The sequence below is a fragment of the Podarcis melisellensis genome, assembly GCF_964234715.1.
Source record: "Podarcis melisellensis genome assembly, chromosome: 4".
Classification (NCBI taxonomy): Eukaryota; Metazoa; Chordata; class Lepidosauria; order Squamata; family Lacertidae; genus Podarcis; species Podarcis melisellensis.
The window spans coordinates 79852732-79871378 of NC_138531.1; the positions used below are offsets into that span (position 1 = coordinate 79852732).

At 42.7% G+C, this 18647-nt stretch overlaps 1 protein-coding gene across 9 annotated transcripts in view; it reads left to right on the plus strand.

Annotated features, from left to right (window-relative positions):
* ATP8A2 (ATPase phospholipid transporting 8A2) overlaps positions 1–18647 on the plus strand; it is a 308445-nt gene that overhangs the window by 124249 nt on the left and 165549 nt on the right. For all 9 annotated transcript variants that reach the window (XM_081909320.1, XM_081909321.1, XM_081909322.1 and 6 more), the window contains one exon: positions 2286–2458. In XM_081909320.1, coding sequence (XP_081765446.1) covers positions 2286–2458 — 173 coding nt within the window. The remainder of the gene's footprint in view (positions 1–2285; positions 2459–18647) is intronic.

Below are 18647 nucleotides of genomic sequence, written 5' to 3' on the forward strand. Positions count from 1 at the left end.
CCACTGGAATACAGCCCGAAGAAAGTTGCCCAGAAATAAGTGTGGCCCATGGTTCTGAAAAGGATTCTGCACCCCTGTTATAGAGTCTAATGACTCCCGTTGGGCTGCAAGGTCAGCTGACGGAACTCAGGCCAATACTTAGGCCTAGAGGATGCCCTTGCCCTGTGAAACCTGGGTTAGTTGGTCAAAGCCCAGTACACTGGTTGATGCAGAATGAAGACTGTTCCCTTGAAGCCCTCATTCAAGATTCCCTTCATTGCCTTACAACACTTAGCTTAACTGAAGCTGTCCAGTGCCCACACTTGTATTGTCTCTGTTAAGTAGTTTATCTATGCACTGCTTCCACATCTGCTTGTCAAATCAGAGGTGAGGATAGAAAATGCTATAATCCGCAACAAGTTTTCTGGGTTTGTGACTTCTCCCTGAAGGAATTTGGGCCCATAAAGCAGTCACAAGATTACAATGGTTCATAAATACCTTTAAAAAAAAAATCCTGACAAATATAATCCTGCTCCAGTCTTGTTCGAATTTTGTAGCTATTACCTGCAACCTGGGGCATTATAAAAAGAGATCTTCTAAAGCACGGATAAACAGATATATTTAGCAGACATATATCTGTATATACATCTTTCCATTGAGGAGTGTGTTTAACTCGAAGTTGCTCGAAGTTGCTCGCTCTGTGCTGATAACGTATTTGTAAAAGAAAGGGAAATTGCATGAATGTAATAATGTACTGTGTTTACCATTGCCTATAGAAAAAAAAGTAACATTTGCCTTCAGCCAGCAGTTTATAGAATTAAAGAGTGAAATCCTATTTTCCTAATTAGTAAAAAAATAATTTAAAAAATGGGGGGAGCATCTCCCTTGAAGGTGGTAGTGGTGCGCCCCCACCTTAAGAAGACCTCCCAGGCCTCAGAAGCATTCAACAGCAACTGTCCAGTGGCAAATATCCCCTTTCTGGACAAGGTGGATGAGGTGGCAGTCCAGTGTCAGACATGCTTTGGAGGAAACTGATTTCTTGGATCCAGTCTGGCCACAGGCCTACTAATGGCAGTGAAACTGCCTTGGTCATTCTGAGTTTATGACGTTTGTCGGGATGGAGATGGGAGTGGGGAGGGTGACCCTGCTTGTTCTCCTTGATAGCTTTTGATACTATTCACCACAATATCCTGAAACATCTCAGGGAGGTTGGGGTTGGGTTCCCTGTGCTTCAGTGGGTCTGCTCCTAACTCTAGGGCTGATTACGGAAGGAAGTTATGGGAGGCTACTGCCCAGCACCCTGGGAGTTGTCCTGTTCTGTCGTGGTTCCATATTGTCCTGCATGCTCTTTAACATCTATATGAAGCCTCTGGGAGCGCCATCAGGAGAGAACTGCCACCAATATGTAGATGGCAGCGGGCTGGATCTGGTGATGGGCCATAAACTGAAGCTGAATCCCGAAAGGTGTTATGTGTCCTGAGAGAACACATAACCAGGGTTTAAAATGAATGAATGAATGTATGATGTGCTCATGAAAGCAACTATGTGTTGCATCCTTATTTATTTTCTTTAAACATTCCTAGGCCACATCTCTGGACAAAGCCCTCACAAGGCAACTTGCATAAAAACCAGAACCATTTTAAAACAGCAGTTCTGACCACAAAGAGGCCAGCAAGACCCCCGTTTTTTTGGGAAACAAAAGAGTTTCTTTTCTTTTTTTTATAAATATTTATTGGAGTTTTTAATAAAAGAAATACAAAAATAATAAACAGCATTGCTTTGTTTTTACAAAATTTCATAACATCTTTAGACTTCCTCACATCTCCCGCTCCCACTTACATCATCAATAAGTTTTTTCAAGCAAATTATCATCTTATTTGCAATTTTATAACCACTCATTTAAATACAATATAATGGTTCTCTTACAGATTTTGTTTCTCTTAATCTCACTTATCATCAAATTCTGATCCAGTTTAGTGATGGCCAATTATTTATAACCAAGCATCCTTCTTAACATTCCACTAAATCACAATATTTCTGTAGGTAAATCTTAAATTTCTTCGGGAAACAAAAGAGTTTCAAGCCAGCGACACCACAAATCCTATGAGAGAAATCCATCTGAAATAAGAGGGGCCCTTTTTAAACGACTGCATTGATGAGAGTGCATGATGATGGGACTACTTGGGAGGGAGTTACACAAATGTGGGGCCGTCACTGCAATGGCCCTGACTGTCATGTCTGCCATTCGGATCCATTCTAGAAAGGAGTGTTATTCTCCCTTTCCTTCTTTTGTGTGCATCCCTCAGGCAACAAGAGCTACACTGACTCAGCACTGTGCAAACCTGGGTGATTCGCTGGGCAAAGAGAATGACATCGCTTTGATTATCGATGGTCAGACGCTGAAGTACGCTCTTTCCTTTGAGGTGCGGCAGTCCTTTCTGGATCTAGCGCTATCGTGCAAATCAGTCATCTGTTGCAGGTAAGAAATGCCAAGATCTTTCCATTGGAAGTTTTAAGCTTCCAGGTTATAAAACAAGTTTATAGTCTTATGTGTTCACATGCCCTGTTGCCTATGTGACCTCCTTCAGATGTTGCAGACAACAGCCGGGATGGGCAAATATGTCAATTTCAGTTTCTTATTTTTTCAATATTAATCAACATTGGTTTGCAGGTTTGTTTAAAAAAGAATCCATGTGAATATTTGTCAGCCTTTTAGAGCAGAATTCTCCCCAAATAGACATTTTTTGCAAGCAATTCCCCCTAATACGATGAGTTTGTATGTTATTTTAACTGAGATTTGCTTTATTCTGCACACTTTCCCCTAATTTTTTTGTGCACATTATTTGGTGGTTTTAATTGCATTGCAAAATTTGGAGCAAATTCCGAAGAATGGCTGCCTTTCAATTTGTGTATTGTTTCAAGAACTGGGAATTAAGGTAGGTTCACATTGAAACTGAAATGAGCCAAATTCCTTCTTCCTCCCAGCTACAATTCCCACCACCTCTGACCATTGACCATGCTAGCCAGGGCTGAAGGGGGTCTGCCACGAAGCAACATCTGGGGGGCACCGTGTTGGCTACCCTTGGCTACACCACTGTACAGTACAGAATAGTACATCTCCCTCCTAGGCTAAAACATCTGGAGGACACCAGGTTGACAAAAGCTGGGCTAGAATGTAAACTCTGCTTTGTTAACCTTTTGCTAAACCTCACCTGCTCCCCATTCATTTTGAGGTAATCCTGTTGATGGAGACAATGGGCAAACGGATCAGTTTATCTTGTTATGGGCCTCTCTCTTTCTCCTAAACAGACCCAAATTTACTGCAGTTTCATTTTAAAAGATTTCTCCTGAGAACCAGCTTCAACGGTGCTTTATGTCTAAAGCCTAGCAAATGAATACACCATATATCTTTCTTTTTTTAAAGTATATTTTTAAATGACGTTGAATGGCAAATGTGTATGAAATGCCCCTGTGGAAATGAAAAGCTGACTCTGAATTTATGCGACGTTAAATCCTATGGATTCATGCTACTTCAAATTGAGAATTGTGAGCCAAAGTCCTTCTAGATTTGGTGAAATAGTGTATCATCAGGTTGAAAAACAAAGATCACCAATTGCTCCTTCCCCTCTCCATTCCCACCCCATTAATGTCTGCACTATTTAATTTGAAATTTCCTTTCCTCTGCGCCAATTACATTTTAACTTTCTTCCTGTGATGTTTTAAAATGCACTGCCTTATTTGACACACACAGTCCGATTAAAACAGCCCAGAGTGGGATAAAAAATGTTTTCTTTTCTTTAGTATCAAGCACCTGGCAAGCAAAAGGAACATTTCTGCAAAGCCTTATGGGCTATTAAAGGCATTCCTCCTCCTCCCTGGGGGTTCCACTCCACTTATTTTTATTTCCTTTTTTAAACCTATGAAATTACATCACTTTCCTTCCTCTTTTATTGTATTTTTCCACATTGTTCTTTGGGGGCGTTTGGGTTTTTGTTTTTTAAATGTACTAATAATTAAAAGTACTGTGCCTTTTGGTCACCAGAGATAGTGGGAGAGGAGAAGAGTAATATTGGCAAATTCTTGGCAGTGGAGGAGGATTATAGGCAATCATCCACCCTGTCAGTCATATGACTAAGGTTAGCTTAAAGAAAGGCATTGGAAATGGGAATTGGTTTGACTGCATGGGCCTTTGATCTAGCCCCACAAAGACTGACAATGTCTGAAGGAAGTGGGGCATGACTCAAGAGTTTAAAGGTTCCTAGACTCAAAACATTGTGGAAAACGCAGGGAACTTAACGACTTCACCAAAATGCATTTTCAACATGGGAGATAATCAAGGGGTTAATACCTTTGTTTATACCTCACTGCAAAAAGCTCACTGACAGAAACCTAAAACAGGATTTGTTGCTAACTTGCAGAGGTTGTCTTGAGTCCTTAGATCAGCCTTGGGTAAGGTTATTCCATTTGTTTTAAGATGGTTGAACCTAAACAGACTTCTTCGTAACTGCAAATGAGATCACGTTTACTTCCCTGACCTTTTGTGTCCCCAGTCCAACATACAATTAAAATTTAGAATAAACGAATCTATGGGGTAATAATAACGCAGGTGGAAAATGGATACAGGATGGGGTTGTTTGTTTTTACAATGGAGTAAAGCTCCGTACGATTTGGGAAGTAACATAATAAGGACTAAAACTTGACATGAAATGTTTAACAATACATCTGAGAAATATCCCAGAAAGAATTTTAGTGACTTAGATGAAAGACATTATGCTATAGGGCACGGGTAACTAACCTGTGGTCCTCCATATTTTGTTGCGCTGCAACTCCCATCATCTGTGACAATTGGCCATGTTGGTTGGGCAATTAGAGTTGTAGGTCAGCAACATCTGGAGAGATACAAGCTTCCCACCTTTGCTGTAGCTCTTACCATTGTTTTGCCAGCTTCTGCCAAAAGTTCTGAATTATAAGGGCAAGCCCATCAAATGTGCTGGTCACCTGCTCCTGCTTCCTTTCAATGCCAATATACAATTACTATTTCTTGATTAGCTTTACTTAGTCCTTAAGTTAAATAACCTTTGTGGTTTTGTGGCTTGGATGCTTTGTATTTGCTCTCTCCATATCCTACATGCACCCCTGCTACAATTAACTGCCAAAGCAGAGCTCAACTATGTGTACCCGCAGCAGCAAGGAAGGCCTTTCCTCCTGTTGCTTCTTCTGACTAGGACAGCATCCAGAAAAGCTGTCAAATGGTGCCAGGTAATGGTAGCCAGGCAATCCTGAGACCCAGCCAGACCCAGCGATGATCCAGGATCAGCCATTGGTGTTCCTGTGCCAGCATTTGCCTTCACAACAGCACCAGAGATCGGTGTGTTTGGTGTGTTCAGTGCTGGTAGAAGAAAGTAGATGATAACCCACAAGAGCTAGCTTCCTGGCAGGCGGATTGCTGTTGCCTTCTGGGAGGGAGATGAAGAAGGGCAAGGCAGCAGGGAGGTTGACACAGTGTAAGCACTCCCAACAGGAGCACCAAATTGGCCCCAGCCCACTTGGCAAGCTGCATCTGGTGATACACCTCTGGTCTTTTTTGTATAGATTCATAGGGACTGAAATATACTCGGAGTCCTGTAGTGATTTCATTCTCTTTATTGCAGCTTGAGAAACAGTGATTCGTGCAAGCCAATCAGTTGTTGCATTCTACGATCCTACCAGCCTAATAGGCTGATTAACTTCCTCCTGGAGCCTGATTGGTTTTTCCTGCAGGCCAATCAGTTGTTGCATTCTATGATCCCACCAGCCTGATAGGCTGATTAACTTCCTCCTGGAACCTGATTGGTCTTTTCTTGCAAACCAATCAGTTGTTGCATTCTAGGATCCTACTTGCCTATTGTTCTAGGATCCAAGCTTAGTACATAACAGTGATCTTTTGGCACATCTTAGAACTCCAGCTTAATTCTATGTAATATCCTGTAGAGAAGGTTTGCCATGCAGGGAAGGCAGAGCGAGTCAGCAGACAGGGAGACAAAGTATGGTTGTGGTATTACAGACTACAGATATCACAGTGTTGGTGGCATCGTTTTCAGAAGCATCAGATGTAGTAGTCAACCTGTGCCTGGACATTTCAGGTAGCTCATGTGGTTGCGGCTGTTCATGCAACTGATAAGTGCACACAGTCCCACAATAGGAACATAAAAGGTAAAGGGACCCCTGACCATTAGGTCCAGTCGTGGCCGACTCTGGGGTTGCGGCGCTCATCTCGCTTTATTGGCCGGGGAAGCCGGCGTACAGCTTCCAGGTCATGTGGCCAGCATGACTAAGCCGCTTCTGGCAAACCAGAGCAGCACACGGAAACGCCGTTTACCTTCCCGCCAGAGCGGTACCTATTTATCTACTTGCACTTTGACGTGCTTTCGAACTGCTAGGTTGGCAGGAGCAGGGACCGAGCAACGGGAGCTCACCCCGTCGTGGGGATTCGAGCCGCTGACCTTCTGATCGGCAAGTCTTGATCGGCAAGTCCCGCAATAGGAACATAGGAAGTTGTTTTATACTAAGCTGGGCTATTTGCCCATCCAGCTCAGTAGTGCTTACTCTGGCTGGCATCAGCTCTCTATGGCATCAAGCAGCTTTCTTTCATATTACTCCTACCTTTTTGCAGGAGAGGCCAGGAATTAAAGCTGGGGATTTTGTACATGCCAAGCACAAGCGCTTCCATTGAGCTGTAGCCAGGTCTTGTAAAACTCCTGTAAGTGATTGTGTGTTGCCTGCTGCTGAATATCTATACTGGGGCTTTTTTTGTTGTTGTTGTTATGCAATGCTCATAAATAGTTCAGTGATGTAGCACAAGAGTAGGAAACCTCTGGCTTGTGGGCCAAACTTGACCCGCTAGGCTATTCCATTTGGCCCACCAGCTGATTGGGGGGAAAGCACACCTACCTCTACACCTGATATAGCTTCTGTTTGAAACTCCAAAACTAGAGGGTCGAAGAACAGTGTGGACTGTTTGAAAGTGGACAGCCCTGCTCCGCTCTTTTGAACCTCCAATTTTCAGAGGTTTAAAGAACAGTGTGGGGCAGCTTACAAAGGGTTTCAAACGGCCCTACACTGCACTTTGAAGTCTTGACAAATGGGGCTTCAAAGCGCAGCATCACCCGATGTCACTATGATGTCAGGTGACTGACAGATTTTGGCCTGTGAAGCCAAAAAGGTTCACAGAGAACCTTTTTGGTAGAGATAGGAAAGAACTCTTGAAAACACCAAGGGGTGAGAATTTACCATGACCCTTCTGCTGCTGTGCAGAAGAAAACTCAATAATATAGTTTGCAAAATGAGCCCATGGAATATACCTGAAATATTAATGCCCATGTTGTTACTGGGGTTAGCATTCACCTAATGATTGTATTGTGATGCAGCTCAGATTGTGTTCATTTATTTAAAAACAACAACACAACAACAAAAAGTATCTCATTGACGTTCATTACAGAAGATTTCCCCTTTCCTGCCCGGTGACAAGGAAATGTCAAATGTATTTCTTATTAAAAATATGCAAACTTGTATAACATTAATTGGTCCCAAAGAAAATTATGTATGTGTTCCATTTTCTTGTATATACTCATCTGACGTTCCCTCCCCCCATCTATCAGCTACTGAATTATCAATGCTTATTATCTAGTTCTACCTCTGACAATTCATGACAGCCCAGTGCTCATCTTATGACTTTGAAAAGCATAAGGGAAAGATCATTCTGGCAGCTTTTATGTGTGCATATAATTGAAGGTGGATGAAGGCTTGGGACTGCAGTCAGATCTTGGTATGTCCAAAAACGCGCACAAACTTTCCCTCACTGGCCACTAAAACAGATCTCTTTTCAGTTGAGTGCAATTATTTTTTTCACTGACTCCTCATGCGAGTTTCTCTTTGGGGATGCATGAAAATGTGGTCGTGGTGGTGAGTTTGCAGACTGAATTTACTATGCTCTAGATGGCAACACTTCTCTCTCTCTCTCTCTCTCTCTCACACACACACACACACACTGTAGGGTTTGCATTTGAGGTTTATGACTAGTGATTTCTGAGCTTTATTATTCTTGTCATCCTCAAAGATTTGCAGAATCAGCAGAAAAGCATAGTGACTGCAGATAAGGGTTTCTGTTCTTTCATGTTAATCAGCTTCCTGAGCTAAAAGCAGGGTTCCACAGTATCTCTGCCTTGGATGGTTTATCACAGAGATGGGGAAACTGTGACCCTCCCATCAGCCGCAGCCAAGTGGCCAATTGCCAAGGATAAGGCAGGTGTAGTTTCACAACACCTGGAGAGCAACAGGATATCCACCCCTGGGTTAGCACACTGTAACCCAATAGCTAGGAGAGTTGGGGAACCTGTGGCCCCCAGATGTTGCCTGACCACAACTCCCATGCTTCCCATGCTGGCTGGGGGCTGATGGGAGCTGATGTCCAACAACACATGGAGGACCACAGGTTCCTAACCACTGGCTTAGAGCAGGCTTCCTCAACCTCAGCCCTCCAGATGTTTTGAGACTACAGTTCCCATCATCCCTGACCACTGGTCCTGCTAGCTAGGGATCATGGGAGTTGTAGGCCAAAAACATGTGGAGGGCTGAGGTTGTGGAAGCCTGGACTAGAGCTTAGTTGGGGACAGGATAGAAGTGTATGAAATTATTCATGCCATGAAGGAAGCGCATAAAGAGACATTTTTCCTCCCTTCTCATAACGCTAGAACTCAAGTATGTCCTATGAAGCTGAATGATGGAAGATTAAGGATTTCTAGTTGTAATGGCTAGGCTTTGCCACCTGAATTCCAGTTGCTGGGGAATATAAATGGGGAGAGTGCTATTGTGTTCATGTCCTACTTACAGGCTTCCCATATTAAAACATCTGGTTGGCCCCTGTGAGAAAGAGAATTTCTGACTGGGGGGCCTTTGGTTTGATCCAGCAGGGTCTGTCGTATGTTCTGGGGGATATTTTTCTTCCTAGTATGTATTGCTCATTGATGGCATTCTAGTATTTTGTGATTAATGAATGCAAGTGATAAAGTAAATAGGTCTGTCTTACAATAATAAAGGCAATACTTACTTATCAGGATAAAACAATATCTGTGATTCATTTCTTCTTTGTGCAAGTTTGTGCTGTGGGAGTGGGAAACACAGAGTAAAATTAGGACTGAGCCTAAAGGGAGCAATTTTCACTCATGGGGGGGAGATCTCATCAAAAGGGGGTGAAAGTGTTTGTCACTGAAATGAGAACAATGCCACTTAATTTGCCATGTGTGATGTCTGCATGTATCCAGCTTTGACAGCGTATTATAACATCATCCTATTCAGTGTATGATGCCCTAACCAAGGTGGTGATGTGACTATTGCTATGAGAAAGGCTCAGGGGGCTGTTTTTAAAGAACAGCCAGGGAAACTGGTAGGGAACAGATAATAAATTAAGTGAATTGGGTGGGAATGGGGAGCCAAAGTAAATATTTCACACACAGGGCAACATTTGCTCTGAAATATGAAATGGAATCGCTTGCATTTCTGTGTAAGACAACACCTCTTGAAATATGCCAAGGAGGTCTTTATCTATGTCTGTGTATTGCAGTCTCCCCCCACCATCGCTGACTTGGCCATTTGGGACTGATGGGAGTTGTAGTCCCAAGTATCTGGAGAGCACCAAGTTAATTACCTCTGGCATAAAATGTGCTGCACACTTCTCTATGTGTTGAGAAGTCCAAGGGCACTGCTGAAGGGTTTAATGTCCTTTGACTGATTGCACTTGCGGTTTATGGCATGGAAACATTGGTTTCAGCTGCACGTGTACATGCAGTTCCCATTGAAAGCAACAGACTGCTAAAGGCAGGCTGCAAAACCACTTATCCTGCCTCAGACTCCCAGCTATTGTTGCAGCTCCTCAGAGAGTCACCCCAGGTAGAAGCTCTTAGTCCTCCCCTTTTCCTTGAACTGAAACTGCAAACCAAGCTCCAAGCTGCTTCTCTCCCTTCCCTCTATCTGGGGAGCGTTGCCTTCAGAAGCCTGGAGAGACATTCCAGGGCATGAGGAAAGCATTCACCATCATTAAGGAACATTAATGGTCCCTTGTCAAATCTCTGTCCCTAGCAGGTGACACTTTAGGCAGAAGCCTAATGGCAGAGCTAAGCACAGTAATTAAGATAGCCCAGACTCACAGCAGTGTGATGATAAAATAAGTTTTCTCAGGTTTTTAAGCTACAGATATGCCTTGTATGTTATATATTGGAAAATGAATAAAGCGGACAGTTTTGCCTCTCAATGAAATGTGATTAATTGCTTCGTATGTGCATGTCTGTTCAATTTTTAAATAGCTGAAGTAAGCAGATCTCAAGTTCTTCCCTTGGGGGATTGGCTTACAGGGTACTCACCATACTTGTGGGAATTTTTTTTTACAATATTTAGACTGCAGTTTCCTTTACATAACCTCATCCTATTATTCTAACTGTGAGTTCATACATTCAGTAATTCCTCTTCCTCCTTTGTATATGCCCAGGATAATGCTATACATCATATAAATTGTAGGATTATTTAGCTTCTTTTTATATCCACAAATCTGCTTACAATTTTCTACAGTTTATTTTCATCTTAGAAGTGCTTTTTAAGAAGCAGTTTCAGCACATACATCTGCAACACTTCTTCTAGCTTGATTAGAGACAGGAAATCTACATGGTGGTGCTTGCCTTCCTCTGTGGGCTGAGCTGATTCTGAAGGCTACTTCAGATGTTCAGCCATTTCCTTCATGGAAAGCAAAACTTCCACACATGTGTCTGCTTCGCTGTTTCCATAGATGCTGGAGGACTATGATCAGTGGTGGATTCCTAGCTCATATGCACGCGGTGAAATGTACAATTATCCTGTACCTGACTTTTCATGCTTATTCTGTACTGGAAATGTATAGGACTGAGATGAAAAATTTGCCAGTGAATCTTTTCAGCTTGTGAGGGGGAGAAAGTTTCCATGAAACCCCATCCCTTTACTATGTCTTTCATGATTGCTACCACGACATAAATAGGCCATATGCCTATAATATATCAGAGAGCACAAGCAATAACTCCTATTTTGGTTTGCCCTCCTCAGACAGCCCAGTCTCATTGCCTACATGGCATAATTAAGAAGCCAAATCAGAGTGAGGCCGAGTCTCCCATGACCACTATAGTTCTCCTTTTAAACCTTTGGTAATCTTCTATAGGAAGGCATCATCCAAGTCTTCCGTCTGGCTTGGAGGTCTATAGCAGACACCTACAGTAAGGTCACTGTTGATATACTTTAATGCTCTCTGTTTACTGTTTCGGAACAACTTCTGTGTCACTAGAAGAAGTACTTTTAACAGACACTAGGTCTGGGCATGTAGGGCAAGGTTAAGGTTTTTAAAAACTCTTCCTTCTGAAAAAGGCGTTTTCCCTGTGCATTTTATGTAAAAATAAATGAATTGGGATTTGCATGTGTTTTCGTTCAAAAAGAAAACCGTTAATCTCTGCCTTACCTCACAGCAACAATTCCGATAGGCAGTTTCAGTAGTATTAAGTCACACTCCAGCAATTTCATTAAATCATTACTGTTGACTATTTTATTTGCTCTTGCTATAGTTCATTGCACAGCTAGGCTGTACTAATCCCATTAGCTCCTGCAGTATGTATGCATCCGGTAAGTGCGTGCAGGATTTCAGTTTTAAGATGGAAACAAGTACACTGACTTTCCATTCTAGAAACTGGATTTGCTGCCCCTCTGCCATGTTGCTGTCTTCCTTCTTTCTCACAAGGAGAATTGATGTATTATTTAGTTAATTTAGTTTATTTATATACCGCTTTGTATTTTTACATAAATCTCTTAAGTTACAGATCCAACAGAAAGGAATCAATAAAAGAAATACAATGCAAATTTCATATTCAAAGCCAAAGCATGAGCCACATCCAGTGTTGTGTGAGCAGCTTTCTGCTCATGCGGACAGACTTTCCATTCCTCTCTTCTTCCTGTGTGCCCTCCAAATCTGCGCCATAGTTTTTCTCCCACTGTATGGAACAGATTTTGAGGGTGCATGCAGAGCTGCAGAGGAGAAAAGTGGGGGAAGGTCTGTTGTTCAAGCAGAAGTTTGTTATGCAAGCGGAACAGCAGCGTTGAATACAATCCAATACTACTAATAATAATAATAATTCCATTTTTTTAAAGTTACCCATTTTTAAAAATACACTCAAAACAACGCCCCTATGCAAAGTAGCTAAGAACTACAAAAGCAAATCATGTATAAAGCATCAAAATATAACAAGATACATCAAAATGCAACACAGTTATCATTGCAGTTGTATCTGGCAAAGAGAGGACTCCCTCTCCCTCTCCCATCCCTGTGCACCCCTCTCACATGCACAACACTAATCTGTTTTGTTGGTTTCCCCACCCTCTGGAACAGATTTAGGGGAGAGGAAATCCTTGCACTAATGGGGTGGCTTGATTAGATACAGCTCTGCTTATTAAGATTACATACAAAAAATGCATCATAAAAATCATCAAAACCATTAAGCTACACAGCCACAGTACACAAAGCTACACATTTGAAAGAGCAGCTTCTGACATTCAGGTATAGCTGAGGCATTGCATATAAAACTCAAAAGAGCAATGTAATATTGTCATGTGCACCTTCCCTTAGCTCTTAGTGGACAGGTTTTCAACTCCATCTTCATTAAAATATGATAGGATCCATCAGGTACTAGCTAGAAATTGTTTGGGGTGGGGCTTTGAATCTCCCCTGTGAGTCACCAGTTGATCACTTACAGGCAGTGGTGCCCCTCCAGACAGTGAACGCCAACTCCCATCAGCCCCAGCCAGCGATGATGGGCTTTGTAATCCAGCAATATCTGGCTCTCCACATCTGACTCAGAGCTTTCAGAAACCAGTTTACCAGTGGAAATGGTTATATGCAAATCTCTTTTGCCACAAGGATATATATGTTCAGCGGTGCTGTTGCTTGACAGATATTGCTATTATTGAGCAATGTTAGGATAGAAATAAACACTTATCTTAAGAGGCAAGAAAAGGAAATAAAAAGTTGTGACTCTTTCATCCTTCCGGTTTGTGTTTCTGGCTTCAGGTGTTTGCAGTATATTTGAGGGCATCTTGTCTTCCCTCACCATTCCTGCCCTTGTTTCTTTCCGTATACACTTTTTTTTTTTAAGGGATGCTTGTCTTGCTGGCTGGGCTGACAAGCTGATCTCTGTTATGTTGTTGCCAATCAACCCTGTCTTGGGGGACTATCGATTTTTGTTTCTAGTTTGTGCTGTGGAAATCAATATTTTACTGGATGGTAGACAGCAAGAGCACCGGCAGCCAAAGCAATTTAGTAGAGGCTGCAGCCAGCTTGAAATATTTGGTGTTCAGAGATATTGTTCCCTCGCGAGGGAGAAGTTGGGGGAAACAGATATTGTGGTAGTTAAGAGGATACCACCAATACATTATTTTAAGATTCTGCTAGACAGAGGAAATGTTAAAGGACCTGAGATGTACTACTGAGTGTTTTATATTGTGATGAATGATGGTTGTAAAATATCTTCTGTTGTCTAACAAGCAGCTGGTACTAATAGGTCGGGGTGAGGAAGCTAGAAATCAGGGACGGGAAAACCCAAGGACTGGGGGCAAATGCGGTCTTCCAGGCATCTCTGTTTGGCCCTCAGAACTCTCCCCAAGAAACACCCTCTCCCTAGCCACGCCCCTATTCTCCAGGCCACACCCCTCACTGATCCTCATTTGCATCTTCCTAGAGTGTTTTTTGCCTGGCTGGAATGTGACCTTGAACTCGTGATAATGCCTCTTGATGGGGGGGGGGGTAGGAGAATCTGTCCATTCCACTTTTCCAGTCTTAAATTCAGCTCTCCACATTTTGCAGCAATTTGTTTTTTAAAAAATCCTAATGAAAGTTCACCAGTGATTTAGTGAGGCTTTCTCCCAATAAACTCATTTTTACATGCTGATTTTTGGCTAATGCACACATTATGACAAGCAGTTTTCTCTGATGTGTTGCATTACTGCATGTTATTTTCACTAATGTCTTCATTTTTATGAAACCCCCTCTTCCAATATATAGATTTTTGAAAACATTGGTTGGTGAACTGCAAGGCAAAATTCAGATAGGTTCAGATTTCAAACGAGAGCTGTGTTTCAGTTTGCACATTTTCCCAGAAAGTGTGGTTTTAAATATGCACTGAGTCGAATTTCTCCCCCACCCCTCCTCCTTGCTAGCCTAGATGGATGTTCGAGAGGGATGGGTGAATAAATTAAAATTTGTTGCTGCAGCCGCTTTTGCTTCTGGGCCTGTCCGTCGCAGCACGTGGCCCTTGGAAGGTTACTGGGAAAGAATGCAACCCTCCGTCGGGGGGGGGGGGGAGTTGCCACCCCTGCTGTAAGCAATAAAGGGAGGAGAGGACAGGAGGAGTCTGCTGCAGAAAGGACTTCTGTAATGAGACGGACCTCCGGCCACCTCCATTGCTTTGACTAATAATATTGCCCCTGCCAAACTTGTTGAGTTAAGGTATTAGATTTCCAAATCTATCTTGATTAAAATCTAGGCTTTGTTGATACATTCCCTGTAGCAAAATGACCATAGCTTCCAAATGTACAGATTCTTCGCTTTTAACTGAAACGGAGGCATTATTCTTTAATCAGGGGAGGGGGGGACAGTCTGTACGACCCTTTTAGCAGGACAGGATGAGATATTTATTGATTGAACGATAAAAAGCATAGACGGCTTGATTATAAAGAAACTCAACAACCCCAAAGCTGTTTACAAAGTAGAACAAAACTATAAAATTGTCAGTATAAACCATTAAACACGGCTATTGAAAACATCAACCATTTAAAATCAAGGAATAAGCTAAAGAGTGGATTAAAACACATGGCAACTTCCTACCTATCTGAGTAAAGGGACCCCTGATCATTAGGTCCAGACGTGACCGACTCTGGGGTTGCGGCACTCATCTTGCTTTACTGGCTGAGGAAGCCGGCGTACAGCTTCCGGGTCATGTGGCCAGCATGACTAAGCCACTTCTGGTGAACCAGAGCAGCGCACGGAAACGCCGTTTACCTTCCCGCCAGAGCGGTACCTATTTATCTACTTGCACTTTGACGTGCTTTCGAACTGCTAGGTTGGCAGGAGCAGGGACTGAGGAATGGGAGCTCACCCCGTCGCGGGGATTCGAACCGCCGACCTTCTGATCGGCAAGTCCTAGGCTCTGTGGTTTAACCCACAGCACCACCCGCATCCCTACCTATCTGAGTAGGCTTGCCTAAACAAAAATGTTTATAGCAGGCACTGAAATGAGTACAGCGAGGGTACCCACTTGACATCACTCAGCTGGGAGTTCTAAAGTGTGGGCATTGCCACAGCAAAAGATTTATTACAAATGCAGAACAAGTATTATACAGCACCTTGTAACCATTTCAGTTCTGTAGCTTGAAGTAGCCAGTTGAGCATGGAGTAAGCGAACTCTTAGTTAAACTGGTCCCAAGTAGTTAAGGGCTTTATATCTACTAAAAGCAGACCTTGAACTTGGCCCAATTGCTGTCTGCTCGGTGAGTGTTGCCTTGGTGGCAAAGCTACTGGCTGACATCTGTGCCGTGCGCTCAGTTCACAGCTCACTGTGTCACCGCGGAACTTGGAAGAATGAATTACTGGTAGACTACTCTAATAGCTTAGGGACGCGGGTGGCGCTGTGGGTAAAACCTCAGCGCCTAGGACTTGCCGATCGTATGGTCTGCGGTTCGAATCCCCGCGGCGGGGTGAGCTCCCGTCGTTCGGTCCCAGCTCCTGCCCACCTAGCAGTTCAAAAGCACTCTTAAGTGCAAGTAGATAAATAGGTACCGCTTTATAGTGGGAAGGTAAATGGTGTTTCTGTGTGCTGCGCTGGTGCTGGCTTGCCAGAGCAGCTTCGTCACGCTGGCCACATGACCCGGAAGTGTCTCCGGACAGCCTCTTAAGTGAGATGGGCGCACAACCCTAGAGTTGGACACGACTGGCCCGTTTGGGCAGGGGTACCTTTACCTTTACTCTTAATAGCTTAAGCCATAGTCTGGGTTATGGCAGAGCAGTCAGACATTTTGCATTTCCTTTTGTTCTCATTCTAATTTAGAGAGAAAAAAGGCTGGAGGGAACAAGGTAGAGCTGTATAAAATTATTCATGGAATGGGGAAAGCAGCAAGAGAGAAGTTGTTCTTCCTCTCCCATAATGCTAGAACCCAGAGTTCAGTCACCACATTCAGAGTAGGCCGCGGAAGTGCTTTTTCACACAGCACGTAGCTAAAACTATTGAATTTGCTACCACAATATGTGGTGAGGGCCACTAGCACAGATGGTTTTAAAAGGGGATTAAACCATTTCATGGAGGATAAAGCTGTCAGTGGCTACTGGCCACGCTGCCTGTGTTCTCCTTACACAGGAGGCAGTTTGCTGGGGAGCACAGATGGGGGAGACCACTGTCCCCTGTGTTATGCTGTCTCTCAGTTCCACTTGACATTTGTAGCAGTGCAAAGCGATATTCACTCCACAGCTTTTTTTCCTGTTCCTCCACTCTACCACATGCCAAACAGACACATACACAAACCCATTATGCAAAATCAAATAAAGAAACAAACAAATAAATAAATAAATAATAGAAATCAGATATGCAGCTTGAAAATAAGTGGAAGATGAATAAATGTATGCCAATGGAAATTGTGGCTGGTTGCTTATTTTGGTTTTCAGCATGCACCACAAAGGTATAGAAACACTTTGGCATGAACCGATTTTCACATAGTTAATACTCTGAGGGAGTTCCAGTCACTCAGCAATTCATGTTTTGGGGGGGCAAGAGAGGCAAGATTTTTTGTTGCTCTTCCAGTTTGATTCCCGCTAATAAGACCGGAAGATTGACTCTTCCAACTGCTGCCTCAGATGTAAAGGCTGCTCTCTAGACCTTTAAAAGAACTTAAGATTTCTGTAACTCACTGTCTGGCGGTTAGTCCTTCTTACAATGTGCTATCAACATTCCCTCTTGTTTGCCTACTGTGTCTTGCAAAATGTTAGCAGTTCTTCCAAACTTTATTGTTTCCTTCCTGGTTTGAAAAATGTGCTTTCCACTTGGTGCTCTGGGTCATTGAAAGACAGTAGTTTACCCACCTTTGCAGAAACTTTCTTTAAAAGAAAAAGAAATTGGGGAGAGAAAGAGTTTTCCCCCATCTTCTTCATAAACCATGGGATATGATGAACGCCATTGACTCCCTGAGCCAGTGGGAAATAAATATGTGTTCACGACCTTGGGGGAGGCATTCAGAACCACCTACAGGATCAAGCCCACTGTTTTTAAAGGTCACTGCTATTGAGAATGGCAAGTATCAAAACACTTAGGCCCTGAACTACACTGCCTGTGAAATGCACTGTTACCTAGAAAATAGAGTCACCTAAAATGTTTAGCAGTAAATCAATCAAATGGAAGAAAGAAAGGAACCAGCTTCTGCAGCTTCGTGTCTAGAGAGTGCTTTCCAGGAACAAGCAATACTCCAGTTTTATCCTTTCGCACTACTTTCCGAGAAATCAATTTTTGGAAATGCTGTATATTGTGCTGCCCATGAGATAGGTAGAGAGGGCAGGTGAGTCAGTGACCTTCATGGTATTTCTTTAAATGAAATATTTTCTTCTCAGCCGAGTGAAGGCGAAAAACAACTACCATCATCGTCCATTCTGTTGTAGACCTGGTTTGAGAGAAGCACCACTGTGATAAGCTTTGAATAGATGTATTATTCAACGCTTCACTTGGTTGTTTTGCAAGAAACTGACAGACCTGGATCTTGAAGTGCCCTGGTTTGCTAACAGCGCCAATATCATTGTTTTTAATGGATATTACTTTGAGAAGCTTTTTTTCTCTTAATTTTTAAAAAAATATATTCAAACACAATATGTTCAACCAAACCTTGACGCATGCTCTGTTGAGGATGGGGGAGAAACTTTTTTCAGTTCATATTTAAAGGTGAATTTACTTGATTCACTTTTTCTGAAACAACACATGAACCGAAATGCAGTCGCCCTTTAAAAATTCACACTTCTCTGAACTTTTCAGTGCAGTTCTCCAGCCAACTATTATATACAAAAATGTGTATGTACAGTAAGCAAGGTGTAGATAAAAATACATATATTAGTGAAAATGATGCACAAAATGCATTCTATTAGGGAAAATTGCTTTGCCAAAACCTGTATCTTAGGCAAAGTTCAATGAGGAAATATGTATATAATGGAAAAATCACACTAAAATGCTGATGAGTTTTCGTGTTTTTTTTAAAGGTTTAAGATAGGAAAAAATGAGAAACTGGGAGATTCATCCATCCCTTTTCTCTGTGTTATTACAAGTTGTGAAAAGCAATTGTGCAGCAGGTGTAGCACCCATGCATGGAGAATTCCAACAGGACCCCCCACCTTCAGGATTCTGTGTGTTGGCAGTCACATGTGTAAGCATCACAGTTGGTTTCTGGGAGAATGTGCAGTTTTTATTTGTCCCCCTCATCCCCATTTAGCCTTCCTTGTTGCCATGGAGCAACATTCAAGGAGGACAGTCCATGTTTCCATCACCGTTAGGGCCAGACAAGACATTCACTTAATGCATAGCATTCAGGTACGGATCTTGTTTTTA